The sequence below is a fragment of the Amblyraja radiata genome, chromosome 7 (genome assembly GCF_010909765.2).
Source record: "Amblyraja radiata isolate CabotCenter1 chromosome 7, sAmbRad1.1.pri, whole genome shotgun sequence".
Classification (NCBI taxonomy): Eukaryota; Metazoa; Chordata; class Chondrichthyes; order Rajiformes; family Rajidae; genus Amblyraja; species Amblyraja radiata.
Genome location: NC_045962.1, coordinates 81012507 through 81030736, shown reverse-complemented (window position 1 = coordinate 81030736; position 18230 = coordinate 81012507). Strand labels below are relative to the sequence as shown.

General features: G+C 44.2%; 1 protein-coding gene across 1 annotated transcript in view; it reads left to right on the top strand.

Moving 5' to 3' along the window:
* The window catches only part of LOC116975564 (contactin-associated protein-like 5), a 480271-nt gene that overhangs the window by 36322 nt on the left and 425719 nt on the right, over window positions 1-18230 (top strand). The window contains exon 3 of the mRNA XM_033024851.1: window positions 3614-3798. Coding sequence (XP_032880742.1) covers window positions 3614-3798 — 185 coding nt within the window. The remainder of the gene's footprint in view (window positions 1-3613; window positions 3799-18230) is intronic.

Below are 18230 nucleotides of genomic sequence, written 5' to 3'. Positions count from 1 at the left end.
AGCCAATTAACAGTACAAACTTTGGAGGGTGGTTGGTAACCGAAGCACCTAAGGAAAACTCACGCAGGGATTGGGGAGAACATACAGACAAGCATCCGTAGTCAGGATGAAGCCTGGGTCTTTGGCGCTGTAAGGCAGCAACTCTACCACTGCGCCACCCTTCTAACCTAAACCACTAAGAAGTAGTAAAAAAAAAAGATTAGAAGAAACTGGCAGAGATAGATTCAGTGTAGGTATTGGAGATTATGGGGAGAAGGCAGGAGAATGTGGTCAGGACGGAGAGATAGATCAGCCATGTTTGAATGGCAGAGTAGACTTGATGGGCCAAATGGCCTAATTCTGCTCCTAACACTTATGACCCTATGAAATACAGAGAGCTGAAGGAACTGAATGGGTCAGACAGCATCGGTGGAGGGAATGGACAGGCAACGTTGGGGGTAAAGATATAAAGTTCTATCGAAGTGCTATTAATCTATTTCAGTAACTCTGTTCATAAACGCTGTAAAAGCTAAGATTGTAAAATCATAAGAGATAGGAGTAAAATTAGGCCATTCGGCCCATCAATTCTACTCTGCCATTCAATCATGGCTGATCTATCTCTCTCTCCTAACCCCATTCTCCTGCCTTCTCCCCATAACCCCTGGCACCTGTACTAATCAAGAATCTATCTATCTCTGCCTTAAATATATCCACTGACTTTGCCTCCACAGCCTTCCATGGCAAAAGAATTCCACAGATTCACCACCCGCTGACTAAAGAAATTCCTCCCATCTCTTTCCTAAAAGAACGTCCTTTAATTCTGAGGCTATGACCTCCAGTCCTAGGCCCTCCCACGAGTGGAAACATCCTCTCCACATCCACTCTAGCCAAGCCTTTCATTATTTTGTACGTTTCAATGAGGTCCCCCTCCAGCGAGTACAGGCCCAGTGCCGACAAACACTCAAAACTCAAACCCATTGAGTTTTTAATTTTTATTTCAGATTTCAGACTAGTTAGTGCACAATAAAAGCTTCACTGCACCTTACGTTACATTAAGCTGATCTATTTCTATATTTAAAATCCACATATTCACGTTATTCTCTTTATCGAGTATCTGTACACTGTGGATGGCTTGATTGTAATTGTGTATTGTCTTTCTGCTGAGCAGTTAGCGCCCGACAAAAGCTTTTCACTGTACCTCGGTACATGTGACAATAAACTAAACTTAATGGTGTATTGAAACTCAGATATTCAGCACCTGAAGACCATTTAAAAAAATATCAGCAAACATGTTAACTAAAGATAGTAGTGTTCAATTAAAGTGGAGCGAAGATTCCTTATTGCTGGAATATTTTGGTACAATGATTACGTTAAGAAAATTATAATTCAGAGATATAAATTCAATTCCCACCTCAACAGCTGAGAAATGCAAATTCAATTAAATCTGGATATTCGTGGTCATGAAGCTACTGAGAAGTTGTAAAAACAAATCAGATTTATTTATAGCCTTTAGGTGGAAAATAGTCTATTCTTTATCCTAGTCTGGTAATTGTATGACTCCAGAGCTTCTAAAAGTAGTGTTGGGATGTAGTGTTCTTTAGTTTAGTTTAGAGATACAGTGCAGAAACAGGCCCTTAGGTCCACCAAGTCCGCACCGACCAGCGATCCCCGCACATTAACACTATCCTACACACACTAAGGACAATTTACACAGGTACCAAGCCAATTAACCTACAAACCTGAACATCTTTGGAGTGTGGGAGGAAAGTAAAGTACTCGGAGGAAACCCACGCAGGTCACGGGGAGAAAATACAAACTCCGTACAGACAGCACCCGTAGTCGGGATTGAACACGGGTCTCTGGCTCTGCAAGCGCTGTAAGGCAGCAACTCTACCACTGTGCCACCCTTCAAGGAAGAATTTTGAACAATTATCGTTGTTTGCCTCTTTAATGTATATAAAGTATTGCAGTGGGCAGGTTCAAGGGTAGGAAAGGTTTAGAGGGAGATAGGGCCAAACATGGGCTAATGGGACTACCTTGGATGAGACACCTTGGTCGGCATGGATGAAATGGGCCAAAGGGCATGTTTCTGTACTCTATCACTTTATGACTAGATTACCACAATAAGCTGGAGTAACTCAGCGGGTCAGACAACATCTCTGGAGGAAAGGAATAGGTGACATCCATTCCTTCTCTCCAGAGATGCTGCCTGCCCCGCTGAGTTACTCAGGCCTTTTTGCATTTATCTTCGGTTTAAACCAGCATCTGCAGTTCCTTCCTACAATTTATGACTATCATCTTATGGGACTGAGCTACAACCACAGTTGTCCTTCATATCACAATATCAGATCCCAATGGTCAAACTGCTAACTTACCATGTTATAGCAGCAATCTTTCTAGCGTTTCAATTTTCATTCCTGGAATGGACACAAAAAGTTGGAGTAACTCAGTGGGACAGGCAGCATCTCTGGAGAGAAGGAATGGGTGAGGTTTCGGGTCGAGACCCTTCTTCAGACATTCATTCCAGGAATTCTAGTTTGGTAGCATAGTTCGGAATTTCCGGAGTGAGATAGTCATAAAATAAATGTTACCATCATGCTTCATGTCTGAAGAAGGGTCCTGACCTGAAATGTCATTCACCCATGTTCTCCAGAGATGCCAGAGTTGAATTCATTGCCACAGATGGCTGTGGAGGCCAAGTCGATGGATGTTTTTAATGGAGAGATTGAAGATTAGCAAGGGTGTCAGGGGTTATGGAGAGAAGGCAGGAGAATGGGGTTGAGTGGGAAAGATAGATCAGCCAGGATCGAATGGTGGGGTAGACTCGATGGGTCGAATGGCCTAATGCTGCTCCTACAATTTATGAACTTATGCTGCCTGACCCGCTGAGTTACTCCAGCACTCTGTGCTTTTTTTTCTGTCTACGCAGAGTCTTGAATGCCCAACTTTCACATTTACACATTACGCTACATTGCTTCATCATGATATGAGCTTCGGCAAGTTGGGCTGGAGACTTATGACTCAGCCATGATCATATTGAATGGCGGTGCTGGCTCGAAGGTCCGAATGGCCAGCTCCTGCACCTATTGTCTATAGTCTATTGTTTATTGTCTAACGCAGTGGTTCCCAACCTTTTTTAGCTCATGGCCCCCTTGGGATATTTTAATTTTTCTGTGCCCCCCCCCCCCTGACATTATTAGCGGAAATAAAGTACTTCAATATTATAATTCCTTCCAGAAAAATATCAGTGTGTATTAATTGCACATATATTTTCTCTTTTATTCTATTCCACAAACATCAAAAATATTTCAACTACATAGATTTAAATTTATTAGAACTGTAATTTAGGAGGCAACAGGGTGGTAGATCTGTGGCCCACCGTCATTGAACCTGTGGCCCCCTAAATCCCAAAAAATTTCTGTGGCCCCCACTGAAATTTGCCATATGGCCCCAGGTTGGGAATCACTGGTCTAACGCACTGAGCTTTTCTCTCTTGTTTATTATATTGTTTACTGTGTACTATGTTTACAGATTCTGTAGTGCTGCTGCAAGTGTGTATTTCATTGTTCTATCTGGGACATAGGACAATAAAACACTCTTGACCCTTGACCCTACTTCAACCTCTCCTTCCCAGGTGACAGGTCCCCGCAGGCTGTTAGTGACCGCTCCTCTGTCACACTGGGCAGTCTGCTCGATGACCAACACTGGCACCATGTCGCAGTCGAACGCAATAAGAAGCAAGTGAACTTCACTGTGGACGCGGACACCCAGCAGTTTCACACTAAAGGCGACTCTGAAACCCTGGATCTCGATTACGAGGTAAACAACCCTTTAATGAATGAATCATCAGTCTGAAGAAGGGTTTCGGCCCGAAACGTCGCCTATTTCCTTCGCTCCATAGATGCTGCTGCACCCGCTGAGTTTCCCCAGCAATTTTGTGTACCTTTAATGAATGGGTCTGGATTTTGTTTATATATTTATTTATTTATTTTTCCCTCGCCCCCTCCACCTTTTTTTCTTTCTTTTTCTTTTCTTCCCCCCCCCCCCCCCTTCCCCGCTCCCTCCAGTCTGGGGAAGGGTCTCAATAGACAATAGACAATAGGTGGTGCAGGAGTAGGCCATTTGGCCCTTCGAGCCGGCACCGCCATTCAATGTGATCATGGCTGATCATCCCCAATCAGTACCCCGTTCCTGCCTTCTCCCCATATCCCCTGACTTCACTATTTTTAAGAGCCCTATCTAGCTCTGTCTTGAAAGCATCCAGAGAACCTGCCTCCACTGCCCCCTGAGGCAGAGAATTCCACAGACCCAAAACTCTCTGTGAGAAAAAGTGTTTCCTCGTCTCCATTCTAAATGGCTTACGCCTGATTCTTAAACTGTGGCCCCTGGTTCTGGACTCCCCCAACATCGGGGACATGTTTCCTGCCTCTAGCGTGTCCAAACCCTTAATAAACGTATATGTCATCCTTCGAAACTCCAGAGTATACAAGCCCAGTCCACCTGTACTGCTGAGGTGGAATCTGCAGTCTGGTAAGAAATAAGACAGCAGTTTTGTGCAGAGTAATCTGTGGCCAAACCCTTAATCTTATATGTTTCAATGAGATAGCCTCTCATCCTTCTAAACTCCAGAGTGTACAAGCCCAGCTGCTCCATTCTCTCAGCATATGACAATCCCACCATCTTATATGTTTCGACCCGAAACGTCACCCATTCCTTCTCTCCGGAGATGCTGCCTGTCCCGCTGAGTTACTCCAACGTTTTGTGTCTACCTTTAGTTAATGGTATCAATGGGGGGGGGAAAAAAGCGCAGTGGAAAACGAAAAAAGGATGTTTGCTGTTGAACGCCTGAAATCTGTTGTGTCTGTGGCACGATTAAAGATGAGCAGAAGGGAGGTACAGTGGCTACAATACAGAACAAGTGCGCATTGTTAGGAAGCTCAAAAGAAAGAAATATATGACTCTGAGGAGAGCAGAAGCATCATCAGTCACAAGGAAGCCAACTGCTTCTTAATAGGTGAACGCTGCCTTCCCAGTCTCTCCACATATCTCTCAATGTCTCCTCTCACCAGAAGACCATCGAATTGTCTCCTGAACTGTCTGTTTCGATTACTTTAATGGCCTTATGTAGTAACTCCATCCAGTGGGTTTATTAATCATTGTGCGAAAAAAAGATTCCAATTGACATTTAGTCTGATTCCTTGGGGCCAATTATGTGCAGCTCCGCTGCCTCAGTGGGGAATTTCATGGCTCGGGGAATCGAGCTCTGTTTGTATCTGGGGCTGTAAACTAGATGATTTGGTCATCGATTACTCTGCACAAAACTGCTGTCTTATTTCTTACCTGACTGTGCAGATTGCACCTCAGCAGTACAGGTGGACTGGGCTTGTATACTCTGGAGTTTCGAAGGATGAGAGGGTATCTTATTGAAACATGTAAGTTTATTAAGGGTTTGGACACGCTAGAGGCAGGAAACATGTTCCCGATGTTGGGGGAGTCCAGATCCAGGGGCCACAGTTTAAGAATAATGGGTAAGCCATTTAGAACGGAGATGAGGAAGTACTTTTTCACACAGAGAGCGGCGAGAACTCTCTGCCTCAGAGGGCGGTGGAGGCCGGTTCTCTGGATGCTTTCAAGAGGGAGTTAGATAGGGCTCTTAAAAACAGCGGAGTCAGGGGATATGGGGAGAAGGCAGGAACGGGGTACTGATTGGGGATGATCAGCCATGATCACATTGAATGGCGGTGCTGGCTCGAAGGGCCAAATGGCCTACTCCTGCACCTATTGTCTATTGTATATTGCCTATTGAGACCCTTCCCAGTTCATTCCTACATATTTAATATTTAGTTGAGAGATACAGCATGGAAACGAGGCGCTTGGCCCAGTGAGATCAGGCCGATCATCGATCGGGCGGTCACGGTGGCGCAGCGGTAGAGTTGCTGCCTCACAGCGAATGGAGCGCCGGGTACCCGGGTTCGATGCCGCCTAGGGGTGCTGTCTGTACGGCGTTTGTACGTTCTCCCCATGACCTGTGTGGGTTTTCTCCGAGATGTTCAGTTTCTTCCCACACTCCAAAGACGTACAGGCTTGTAGGTTAATTGGCTTGGTGTAGGATTGTGTTAATGTGCGGGGATCTCTGGTCGGCGCGGACCCGGTGGGCCGAAGGGCCTGTTTCCGCGCTGAATCTCTAAACTAAACTAAACTAAACCCCGTTCACACTAGTTCTGCATTATTCCACTTTTGCATCCATTATTCACTCAGTTTTTGCAGAGGCCGATTGACTTGCAAGAAACCCTGCACGTCTTTCAGTTGCCACAGCAGGGAGAATGTGTAAACTGCACACAGAGCAAGCACCTGGGGTTAGGATCGAACCCGGGTCTCTGGCGCTGTGAGGTAGCGGGCTCTACCAGCTGTGCCGCCCTATCAGCTACGCCACTGCACATGACATTCTTCACATCACAAGAAGTCAAAGGAAACACAACTGTGCCACGCTGGGGGCATGCTCTTTTTCCAGAGGTGCCATCGCCCAGCTGAGACATCAAAAACCTTTAAAACCTTTCAATTCAACAGCAGTCTGCCTTCACTAAATGCTATTCCCTTTATCCTGCATCTGCATACTGTGGACAGATCGAATGTAATGATATCAGTATTTACACTAGGTACACAAAAATGCTGGAGAAACTCAGCGGGTGAAGCAGCATCTATGGAGCGAAGGAAATAGGCAACGTTTCGGCCCGAAACGTTGCCTATTTCCTTCGCTCCATAGATGCTGCTGCACCTGCTGAGTTTCTCCAGCATTTTTGTGTACCTTCGATTTTCCAGCAATTGTAGTTCCTTTACAATACAATACAATACATTTATTTGTCATTTGGACCCCGTTGAGGTCCAAACGAAATGCCGTTTCTGCAGCCATACATACAAAACAAAAAAGACCCAAGACCCAACACAATTTACACAAACATCCTTCACAGCGCATCTTCTCCTCGCTGTGAAGGAAGGCAAAAAAAACATATCTCTCCCCTGCACTCCCCTCTCCCCCCCATGTCAGAGTCAAAGACAGAGTCAAAGCCCCCGGCGGGCGATGTTAAATGTCCCGCAGCCATTAAAGCCACGCCGGGTGATGCAAGGCCACGCACCGGGTCTTGGTGTTGGAGCCCCGGCGGGCTCTTGATGTTGGAGCCCCGCCGGGCGCTCACAAAGTCCCGCGGCCATTCCAAACCGCGCGGGGCGATGGTGTAAGGCCCCGCTCCAGGTGCTCTTCAACCCCGCAACTCCTTCCTACTGACTGGACAGCACGCAACAAAAAGTTTTTCATTCAACCTCTCTAGACGTGATAATAAACACCACTAAACTAAAGTGCTGGAGTGTCTGAAGAAGGATTCACTGTAACTCAGTACATGTGACTATCATAATAAACCAACTTAATAAAGCTGCATTAAGCATTAAGGTACACAAAATTTTCCTCCAGCAATTTTGTGTACCTTCATGCTGCTGCACCCGCTGAGTTCCTCCAGCAATTTTGTGTACCTTAAGCAGAAGAATATTCCTTTGACAATTTTGAAAAGCAGTGGTATCATGGCTGATATTCCTTTCTCTCACAAGATCAGAAAAAGAGTTTAGTTTAGTTCAAGATTCAAGATTCAAGAGAGTTTATTGTCATGTGTCCCAGATAGGACAATGAAATTCTTGCTTTGCTTCAGCACAACAGAGTATAGAAGGCATGAATACAGAACAGATCAGTGTGTCCATATACCACTGTATAAATATATACACACATGAATAAATAAAACAGATAAAGTGCAAATAAACAGATAATGGGCTATTCATGTTCAGAGTTTTGTTTGAGTTGAGTTCAATAGCCTGATGGCTGTGGGGAAGTAGCTGTTTCTGAACCTGGTCGTTGCAGTCTTCAGGCTCCTGTACCTTCTACCTGAAGGTAGCCGGGAGATGAGTGTGTGGCCAGGATGGTGTGGGTCCTTGATGAGAAATACATCGTGGAAACAGGCCCTTCGGCCGACCGAGTCCACGCTGACCAGCGCTCCCCACACACTAACACTATCCTGCACACACTCGGGTGAACTTACAATTATACCAAAGCCAATTAGCCTCCCTACAAACTTGTACGTCTTTGGAGTGTGGGAGGAAACCGGAGCACCCGGAGAAAACCCTACGCAGGTCACGGGGAGAGCGTACAAACTCCGTACTGACGGCACCTGTGGTCAGGATCGAACCCGGGACTCTGGAGCTGTGAGGCAGCAACTCTACCGCTGCGCCACCATGCCGCCCCTCCTTTGCCTCTAAATTGTGGGAGTTGCCATCGTCCATAAATCAGCCGCAACTGTTCTGGTTTGAGCGTTTGATTTTAGTTGCACCAAGTGGGCCACAAAGGGCTCCATATAAGTTAAAGACTTCCTATTTTTTGTTTGCACTGTGATGAATGCGCACCAATGCAGCAGTTAAAATTTTAGTGCAACTCTGGTTAATATGGCCAGTTTTTATGCCTGCGTTAGACAACCCATTAATACGTTCAGCAGGTTGTAAAGCATTCTCATTACTCCCCAGATGCCACTTTGATCACTCTCAAGCTGGGACAGAGGGTGTAGATTTTATCCATGCAAGTGAACAAATCATCCATTTTGATTTTTGGCTCTTGATGCGAGAGACAGCTATATATGTATTTAATAATGTAGATAAAAATGCTGGAGAAACTCAGCGGGTGAAGGCAGCATCTATGGAGTGAAGGAATAGGTGACGTTTCGGGTCGAGGCCCTTCTTATTAAGGGTTTGGATACGCTAAAGGCAGGAAACATGTTCCTGATGTTGGGGGAGTCCAGAACCATGGGCTTCAGTTGAAGATTAATCTAAATAGTGGGGGGGATGGGGGGAGGAGGGATTGACAAATTGGGAGTATAAAGACGGAGTTGAAGGGGAATTGAGTACAGGGAAAATTACAAAAGATTCTCGAATTAATGGGAAGGAAAGTTCGAGAAGGGATAAAAGAGTAAGGTCAGTGCCAATTGCGAGGGGGGAGGTGAATACGGAGGGCAAAGTGTTGTATATGAATGCGCAAAGTATAAGAAATAAAGTGGACGAGCTTGAGGCTCAGTTAGAAATTGGCAAGTATGATGTTGTGGGAATTACAGAGACATGGCTGCAAGAGGGCCAGGGCTGGGAACTGAATATTCAAGGGTATACCTCCTATTGAAAAGACTGACAGGTGGGCAGAGGGGGTGGGGTAGCCCTGTTGGTGAGGAATGAAATTCAGTCCCTTGCAAGGGGTAACATTGAAACAGGAGATGTGGAGTCAGTATGGATAGAATTAAGGAATTGTAAGGGTAAAAAGACCCTAATAGGACTGCCTCGGAGGGTGGTAGACTCTGGTTCTCTGGATACTTTCAAGAGAGAGCTAGATAGGGCTCTTGAAGATAGCGGAGTCAGGAGATATGGGGAGAAGACAGGAACGGAGAAGGCAGTGAGGATGCTGCCTCACCCGCTGAGTTTCTCCAGCATTTTTGTCTACCTTCGATATTTCCAGCATCTGCAGTTCCTTCTTAAACGTATATGTATGTATGTAAGTTTCAGACTTCAATTGGTGCGTTTATTTGTTTTTAAAGTGTGGTGGAGTTTTATCACCCAAACAGCTGTTTTTCCATCTGGCCAGTTCCATGTCTCAGTGGAGATATTGCTATCTCAGTAGTCTTAGTGCTGATAAGCAAATCAGAGAGCATTTTCTCTATATGCTTTAAATTATTTATGTATAGTTTATCTGATCTGTTTGGATAGCCTTCAAAACAAAGCTGTTCAATGTACCTCGGTACACGCGGCACTAATAACCCGATGCCTTAGTAAAATCACAAGTTAAAACCGTAGAGATGGCACGGTGGTGCAGCGGTAGAGTTGCTGCCTCACAGCGCCAGGTACCCAGGTTCCATCTTATTTACGGGTGCGTCTGTACGGAGTTTGTACCATTTACCTGTCACCACGTGGGTTTTCTCCGGGATCTCCAGTCTCCTCCCTCATTCTAAAGACGTGCAGGCTTGTGGATTAATTGGCTTCTGTTAAAATAAATTGTCCCTTGCGTGTAAGATAGAACAAGTGTGGCCTGAGAGGCTTGTTTCCACGATGCATCTCTAACACAAAACTAGTGTAGGGTGATTAAGAAGGAACTGCGGATGCTGGACAATCGAAGGTACACAAAAATGCTGGAGAAACTCAGCGGGTGCAGCAGCATCTATGGAGTGAAGGAAATAGGCAATGTTTCGGGCCAAAACCCTTCTTCAGACGGGTGATCGCTGGTCGATGCGGACTTGATAGACATAAGGGCCTGTTTCCACGCTGTATCTCTAAACTAAACTAGTGTACGGGTGATCGTTGGTCGATGAGGACTCGGTGGGCCGAAGGGCCTGTTTCCACGCCTGTTTTTTAAATTTTAGTATAGTTTAGAGATACAGCACGGAAATAGGCCCTTCGGCCCACCGGGTCCGTACCAACCAGCGATCCCCGCACATTAATACAACCCTACACCTACCAGGGATACTTTTTACATTTATACCAAACCAATTAACCTACAAACCTGTACGTCTTTGGAGTGTGGGAGGAAATTGAAGATCTCGGGGAAAACCCACGCAGGTCACGGGGAGAACGTACAAACTCCGTACAGACAGCACCCGGAGTCGGGATCGAACCCGGATCTCCGGCGCTTCATTCGCTGTAATTCAGCAACTCTACCGCCGCGCCACCGTTACCGCCATTCTACCAATGTAAAATTAAACCAAACTAAACTAAAAAGGTTTGAAGATAGAATTGTAGCCTGTTCGTTAAATTTCTGAATTAATATGAGATCCAGAATAGTAACGAGTGATATTGTGTTAAAGAGTAGATTCTGCACAATCTTCATGATGTGTGAGTGATCAGGGGAAAATAGATTATCCGGAGATAAGCACATAAACGGACAGCTCTTCAGAAAAAGAGAGTTATTTAGTGCTCCCTACTGTCAAGTTTGCCCAATGCAAGTGAGACTGATCAATACCTAATTATAATCATCGAGTCACCAGCACAGTGGCGCAGTGGTAGAGATACTGCCTCATAGCGCCAGAGACCCAGGTTCGGTCCTGACTACGGGTGCTTGTCTGTACGTTCTCCCCGTGACCTGCGTGGGTTTTCTCTAAGATCTTCGGTTTCCTCCCACATTCCCAAAGATGTACAGGTTTGCAGGTTAATTAGCTTGGTATGAATGTAAAATGTTGTCCCTAGTGTGTGTAGGGTTGTGTTAATGCACAGGCATTGCTGATCGATGTGGACTCGGTGGGCAGAAGGGCCTGTTTCAGTACTGTATCTCTCAACTAAACTAATCTAAACTAATCAGTATGTTAAAAGAATGTGACAAGTTCTGTACATACATCTTTGCATCTTTCTGCGCAGTATAACATGATTTAATGTCAGATGGACTCTATAATATTTCATGGATGGTCAGGGAGAAATATTAAAATTGATTCTGGATAAAAGCCTGGATAGAGTGGATGTGGAGAGGATGTTTCCACTAGTGGGAGAGTCTAGGACCATAAGATCATGTGGTAGGAGTAAAATTAGGTCATTCGGCCCATCAAGTCCGCCATGTCTTTCAATGGCAGATCTATCTCTCCCTCTAACCCCATAACCTCTGACACCTTAACCAACGGCATCACTTCCTGGTTCGGGAGCTGCAAGGCATACGAATGGCACCAACTTGACAGGATTGTGAAGACCGCCAGCAGGATTATTGGTGCTCCACTCCCTTTCTTGCTGGACATATACAGGAAGAGATGTATCAACAGAGCCATCTCCATCATCAAAGACCCCTACCACCCATCGCATCACATATTCTCCATCCTGCCATCTGGGAAGAGGTACAGGAGCATTAGCTGCAAAACCAGCAGGATGCTCCTCAGCTTCTTCCCGCAGGCTATAAGACTGTTAAACGGACTTTGCCCCCTGCCAAAGTATCGCGCACCAACCACCAACCTGGACAGAGCCACTGTCGTGCCGCTGCCGATCGGAACGCCTGTTGATGTTTAGTTGAGAGTAGTGTTAAACTTGTTCATGATATATGTATTTTTAATTCTATTTATTTTTTACTGCACACTGAATGGACACTGGTTTGAGTAACGTTTTTTTGTTTCCTCTGGGTATGTGAGTACTCGGGAAAATAACAATAAAGATATACAATACAATACAATACAATACAATAATCAAGAATCTATCTATCTCTGCCTTAAATATATCCACTGACTTTGCCTCCTCTGCCTTCTGTGGCAAAGAATTCCCCAGTTTCACCACCCTCCGACCAAAGAAATTTCACCTCATCTCCTTACTAAAAGAACATCCTTTAATTCTGAGGCTAGGACCTCTAGTCCTAGACTCTCCCACTAGTGGAACCATCCTCTCCACATCCACTCTACCCAAGCCTCTCACTATTTTGTGCCTTTCAATGAGATACCCCCTCATTCTCCTAAACTCCAGCGAATATAGGCCCAGTACCTTCAAACCAGTGGTCATGGCTTCAGAAGGATGGTCCTTTAAGGAGAAAATGAGGAGGAATTTAATTGGCCAGGGGGTGGTGAATCTGTGGAATTCTTTGCCACAGAAGGTTGTGGAGGCCAAGTTAATGGATATTTTTTAAGGCAGAGATCGATAGATTCTTGATTAGTACAGGTGTCAGAGGTTCTGGGGAGGAGGTAGGCACAGGTTATTGATTGGGGACTTTAGCCATGATCACAATGAATGGGGGTGCTGGCTCGAAGGGCCGAATGACCTCCTCCTGCACCTATTTTCTATGTTTCTATGTTTCTAATCCTGGCTGATCTATCTCTCCCTCCCAGCCCCATTCTCCTGCCTTCTCCCCATAACCTCTGACACCTGCACTGATCAAGAATCGATCGATCTCTGCCTTAAAAATATCCACTGACTTGGCCTCCACAGCCATCTGTGGCAAGGAATTCTACTTTTCAAAGCCCCTTTCAAACTGAGGAAGTATGTCTGAAGTTCTGGCTGTGTCTTATGCAACTTAATTTGTACACATGTAGTTAATTTGCACACAGCAAGCTCCTACAAACACCACGTCAGTATTGACCCAGATCATCCGTTTTCTCGCTGACAATGAAAGATCTGTATTACCCAACAGCAAAATCATTATGTGGTTGCATTCGGATACATCAGGTAGGAGTTTAAATCTCCAGGCTGGATCCCATCAGTGCATCAGTCGGGGAGCTGAGGTAGATGTGTGAATTGATTGATGATCCAAATTAATTTTGTTTAATTTTGGATGTCTCTGCAGAGGAAGAAAGGGGAAGAACCTCAGTAGAATTTAATGGGCAGATGCACAAAATCCCTTAGATGTGCAGATTGAGCCAAGATTCAGGTGCCCGTATCCATTGCTCAACAATATTAATCCCATGTTGTGGGAAGGAACTGCAGACGCTGGTTTAAACTGAAGATGGACACAAAATGCTGGAGTAACTCAGCGGGACAGGCAGCATCTCTGGAGAGAAGGAATGGGTGAGAGACAGAGAGACAGTGAGAGATAGGGAGAGAGAAAGACAGACAGACAAAGACAGAGAGACAAAGAGAGAGACAGAGAGAGTGAGAGACCCAGTCGAGACCCTTCTTCAGAAGTCCGTAGACCAGCACCTGAATTTCCTTCCTACACATAAGGAACACACAGGGCAGTGAGCCTAACCTCTGTGGTGGGGAAATCAAAAGAGAGGATTTGGAGGAATAAGATATACATGCATTTAGATGGACAGGGGCTGATTAGGGATAGTCAGCATGGTGTTGTACGTGGGAGATCGTGTCTCACAAATCTGATTGCATTTTTCTCTCTCTCTGTCTCTCTCCGTCTCTCTCCGTATCTCTCTCTCTCTTTCTCTCTCCATCTCTCTGTCTGTGTGTGTGTGTGTGAGTGTGTGTCACTCTCTCTCTCACTGTCTTTCTCTCTCCGACTCCCTGTCTCTCTCTGCCTGTCTCTCTCTCTGTCTCTCTCTCTCTCTCTGTCTCTCTCTCTCACTCCCTCCCCCTCTCTCTCTCTATCCATCTCTCTCTGTCTCTCCCTCTCTCTGTCTCTCTCTCTCTCACTCCCTCCCTCTCTCTCTCTATCCATCTCTCTCTGTCTCTCCCTCTGTCTTTCTCTCTCTATCTCACTCTGTCCCTCCCTCTGTGTTATGAGATAAATGAAACTTTCACTACTCGTAATTAACTTAACTTTATTTAAGCTTTAAGCAACTTATTTCTGCAATACACAAACTCAGAAACGTCTGGCAAACATGGCTGATCCCGCAGGCTTTTCCCGCCCGAAATACTTCGCACATGCGCACACTCCTGAAATGTCCTGCGCATGCGCACACTCTAGAAGAGCTCCACACATGCGCACATATGCCCACTTCATTCTCCCCTCCTATTTATAAGTTGAGTCGGTCAGGAGGTTTAGTACGTCTTGATGACCGTCGCAGCACTGGAGCCTCAGGGGATACCGGTGTTTCAATAGCTGGGGGTAGATATATTGCTTGGTCATCAACTTCACTCATATTGTTATTTAGATTTTCAATTTTAGAATTTCTTGTAGAAGTTTCCATAGAGGATGCTGGAAGTGTTGGAGGAAGTTCCCGATTAGTGTTATCAAGAAGCGACGGAGGAAGTTCTCGATTAGTGTTATCAGGAAGTGACGGAGCTGATGGAGAAGACGGACATGGTGCAAGGTCACGAAGTGAGACAGTTGACCGACGTCCATCCCGATACTTGATAGTTGCATAAGAAGGGTTGACATCAGTCAGTTCAACTTCATCAACAAAAGGCTCATTCTTATTTAATCGGACATAACGACGAAGCAACACAGGCCCAGGGCTCGTCAACCATGATGGCAGAGAAGTACCACTAGAAGAACGCCGTTTGAAGTTAAAGAACCGCTCGTGTGGAGTAGTATTGGTAGCAGTTGACAGTAGAGATCTGATGGAGTGTAATGCATCTGGTAGAACACATTCCCACTGCTGATCTGGTATATCATTTGACTTTAAAGCCAGTTTCACTGCTTTCCAAATGATTCCGTTATACCTCTCAACCTGACCATTTCCAATAGGATGATATGGTGTTGTTTTACTTGTTGCAATTCCTCTCTTAGAAAGGTAGTCCTTTAAATCGTTTGACATGAATGAGGTGCCCCTATCAAAATGTATGTAACTTGGAAATCCACAGAATGAAAACAGTTGATCTAAACATTTGATAACCATCGCAGCTGAAATATTAGGACAAGGAAAGGCAAATGGAAACCTCGAATATTCGTCAACTAAGGTAAGTATATAAAAATGTCGAGAGGAGGATGGTAAAGGCCCTTTGAAGTCAATACTCAAACGTTCCATAGGTTGAGTAGCTTTGATCAATCTTCCTTCTTCAGGACGGAAGAACCTTGGTTTTAATTCAGCACAGATTCTACGTGAAGCACACGTCATCTTCACATCTTCTGTAGAGAAAGGTAAGTTTTTGGAACGAACATAGTGTAACAAACGAGTGACTCCAGGATGACACATCCATTGTGAAGATCAGTGAGTGCAGAAGAATGAACAGAGGCACAAAATGCTCGAGTTAATGTGTCCGGAGCAACATTATCCTTACCAGGGCTGTACTCAATTGAATAACTATATGCAGATAATTCAATCCTCCATTCATGAATTTTACTATTTTTAATCTTCGTTCGTTTCCGATTATCCAGCATAAAAGCTACTGAACGCTGATCTGTTATCAAAGTGAAGTGCTGGCGTGCAAGGAAATGACTCCATTTCCTCACTGCTTCAATAATTGCTGTAGCTTCCTTTTCGACGGATGGGTAGTGCAATTCACTACCTTGGAGAGTACGAGACATGAACGCCACTGGTCGTCCTCCTTGATTTAATGTTGCTGATACTGCTAAATCAGAGGCATCACATTCAACAACAAAGGGGAGATCCTCATCGATGGCGTGTAATGTCGCAGATTCCAATTGTTTCTTTAAAGAAGTAAAGGCACCAATTGCTGATGCCAAGGGGGAAAGATTTCGCTCTAATCAAAGGTTGAATTTTGTCAGAAACATGTGGTATCCATTTAGCATAATATGCAAACATCCCAAGAACCCTTCGTAGTGAGTTTAATGTTGCTGGAACAGGTATCTATCATGGAGTGGGCGGAGTCTTTCTGGATCAGGCTTGATTATATCATTCCCAACCCAATAACCAAGAATATTAATCGATGATACTGATGTTATTGACTTAGCCTCATTTAATGTTAGATTTTTATAATGTACAACATCTAAAAACCGTTGTACATTTTCGTCATGTTCAGTTTGGTCTTTTCCTGCAATAGTTATATTATCAAGATAAGGGAAAGTATCTTTAAGGTTTTCCTGTTCAACAAGTCTGTCCATCTCTCTCTGAAAAACAGCCACGCCATTAGTTACCCCAAAAGGAACTCTGCAGTAGTGATATAATTTCCCATTTGCTTCAAACGCAGTGTATTTCTTCTCTGATTCCTTCAGAGGAATTTGATAGTAAGCACTTTTTAAGTCAAAAGTAGAGAATATCTTATACTTAGCTAATGTATTGATAATCTCTTCTATTCGAGGTAATGGATATGCATCAAGCTCCGTGAACTGGTTTATAGTTTGAGAGTAATCAATGCAGAGTCTCTTTCTATGTCTCTCCGAGGGGTCCTTAACCACGACAACTTGTGCCCTCCAAGGGGAAGAACTGGGTTCTATAATCCCTTCTTGTAAAAGATTAGTTGCTTCTGTGTTGATAAAGTTCCTATCATCTTTCCTAAACTTTGTAGCAATTGGCTTGCACTTGGAGGATAAATTAGTGAATAATGAAGGACATTCAACAGATGCAGCAGAAAGACCACACAATACTGTTGGCTTTGACAATACAAGATCAGGCATAGTTCCTTCATACATTATTTGAAGTGATCTGTGCAGTTTCTGAAAATCCTGACCTAGAATTATATCGCTACACAAATTTTTCAAAATACCAAGACATACAGATTTATAGCTAGTTTTGTTCAGAATAAAGTCTACAATACAAGCTCCCATAATTTGAGTATTGAGAGTTGTCAGAGCTATTGAGATTTCTCTATTTGAAGGAATTATAGTTAGATTTAGTCGGGACACAACTTGTTCACTTATAAAACTTTCTGAACTGCCAGAATCAAGTAGTACATTAAGTGTATGGCCATTGATGGATACCGTTGTAGCTGCATGAGACAAGCTCTGAGGAAATGCAGCTGTAATTGCACATAAAGAAGGTGTGTACATGGCAGCAGTCACACTTTTAGTAGTTGCTTTGGACTTGAATACTTTAGAATAATGTCCCTTCTTGCCACAACTATTACAAGTTGCCTCTCGAGCAGGACATGTCTCTCTCTTATGAATATTACCCCCGCAAAAGTAACAGTTCCTTTTTGAATAATTATATGCTGCGGCAAAGGCACCTTTATCAGTAGAAATTGTTTGCTCCATATTAGTACGTGGGTGAAATTCTTTTGTAGTAGTTGCAGCAGAATACACATTAGATGAGCCATAAGCATCTGAATTTTACTGAGCCAAGTCTAAAGAGTAAGCTTGATTGGAAGCTGACTGTAAATCCAAGGTTTTGTGTTCTAATAGTCTCTGTCGTATTAAAGGCGATGCCAAACCATTGATAAAAGAGTCTCGAATAACTTCCTGTCGATATTGATCAGCCGTAATTGCTTTGAAGGCACAGTCTTTACTAAGTCTTTGAACTTCTTGTAAAAATTCATCAAGTGACTCAGCAGGTTTTTGTTTCCGATTAGCAAGGAGGTCTTGAGTGAATATCACGTTGGGTGTCTTAACGAAGAGTTTGCTTAGTACATCAATAGCAGAGTCATAAGTTGTACATTCCTCTATGTAATCATATACATCAGAAGAGACTGAGCTTATTAATGTCTTGAGTCTGCCTGGTGCATCATTGCCACACTCATCAAAGAAGTTATTTAGTATACAAAGCTAGTGCTTCCAATTCTTTGCAGCAGCAGGTGAGTTGGGATCCAGATCCAAGCGTTGTGGTTTCAGTAGCTTCTCCATCCCAAGTCGGACTGTTTGACTTCTGAGATAAGTTGCTTAAATTGTTATGAGATAAACGAAACTTTCACTACTCGTAATTAACTTAACTTTATTTAGCTTTAAGCAACTTATTTCTGCAATACACAAACTCAGAAACGTCTGGCAAACATGGCTGATA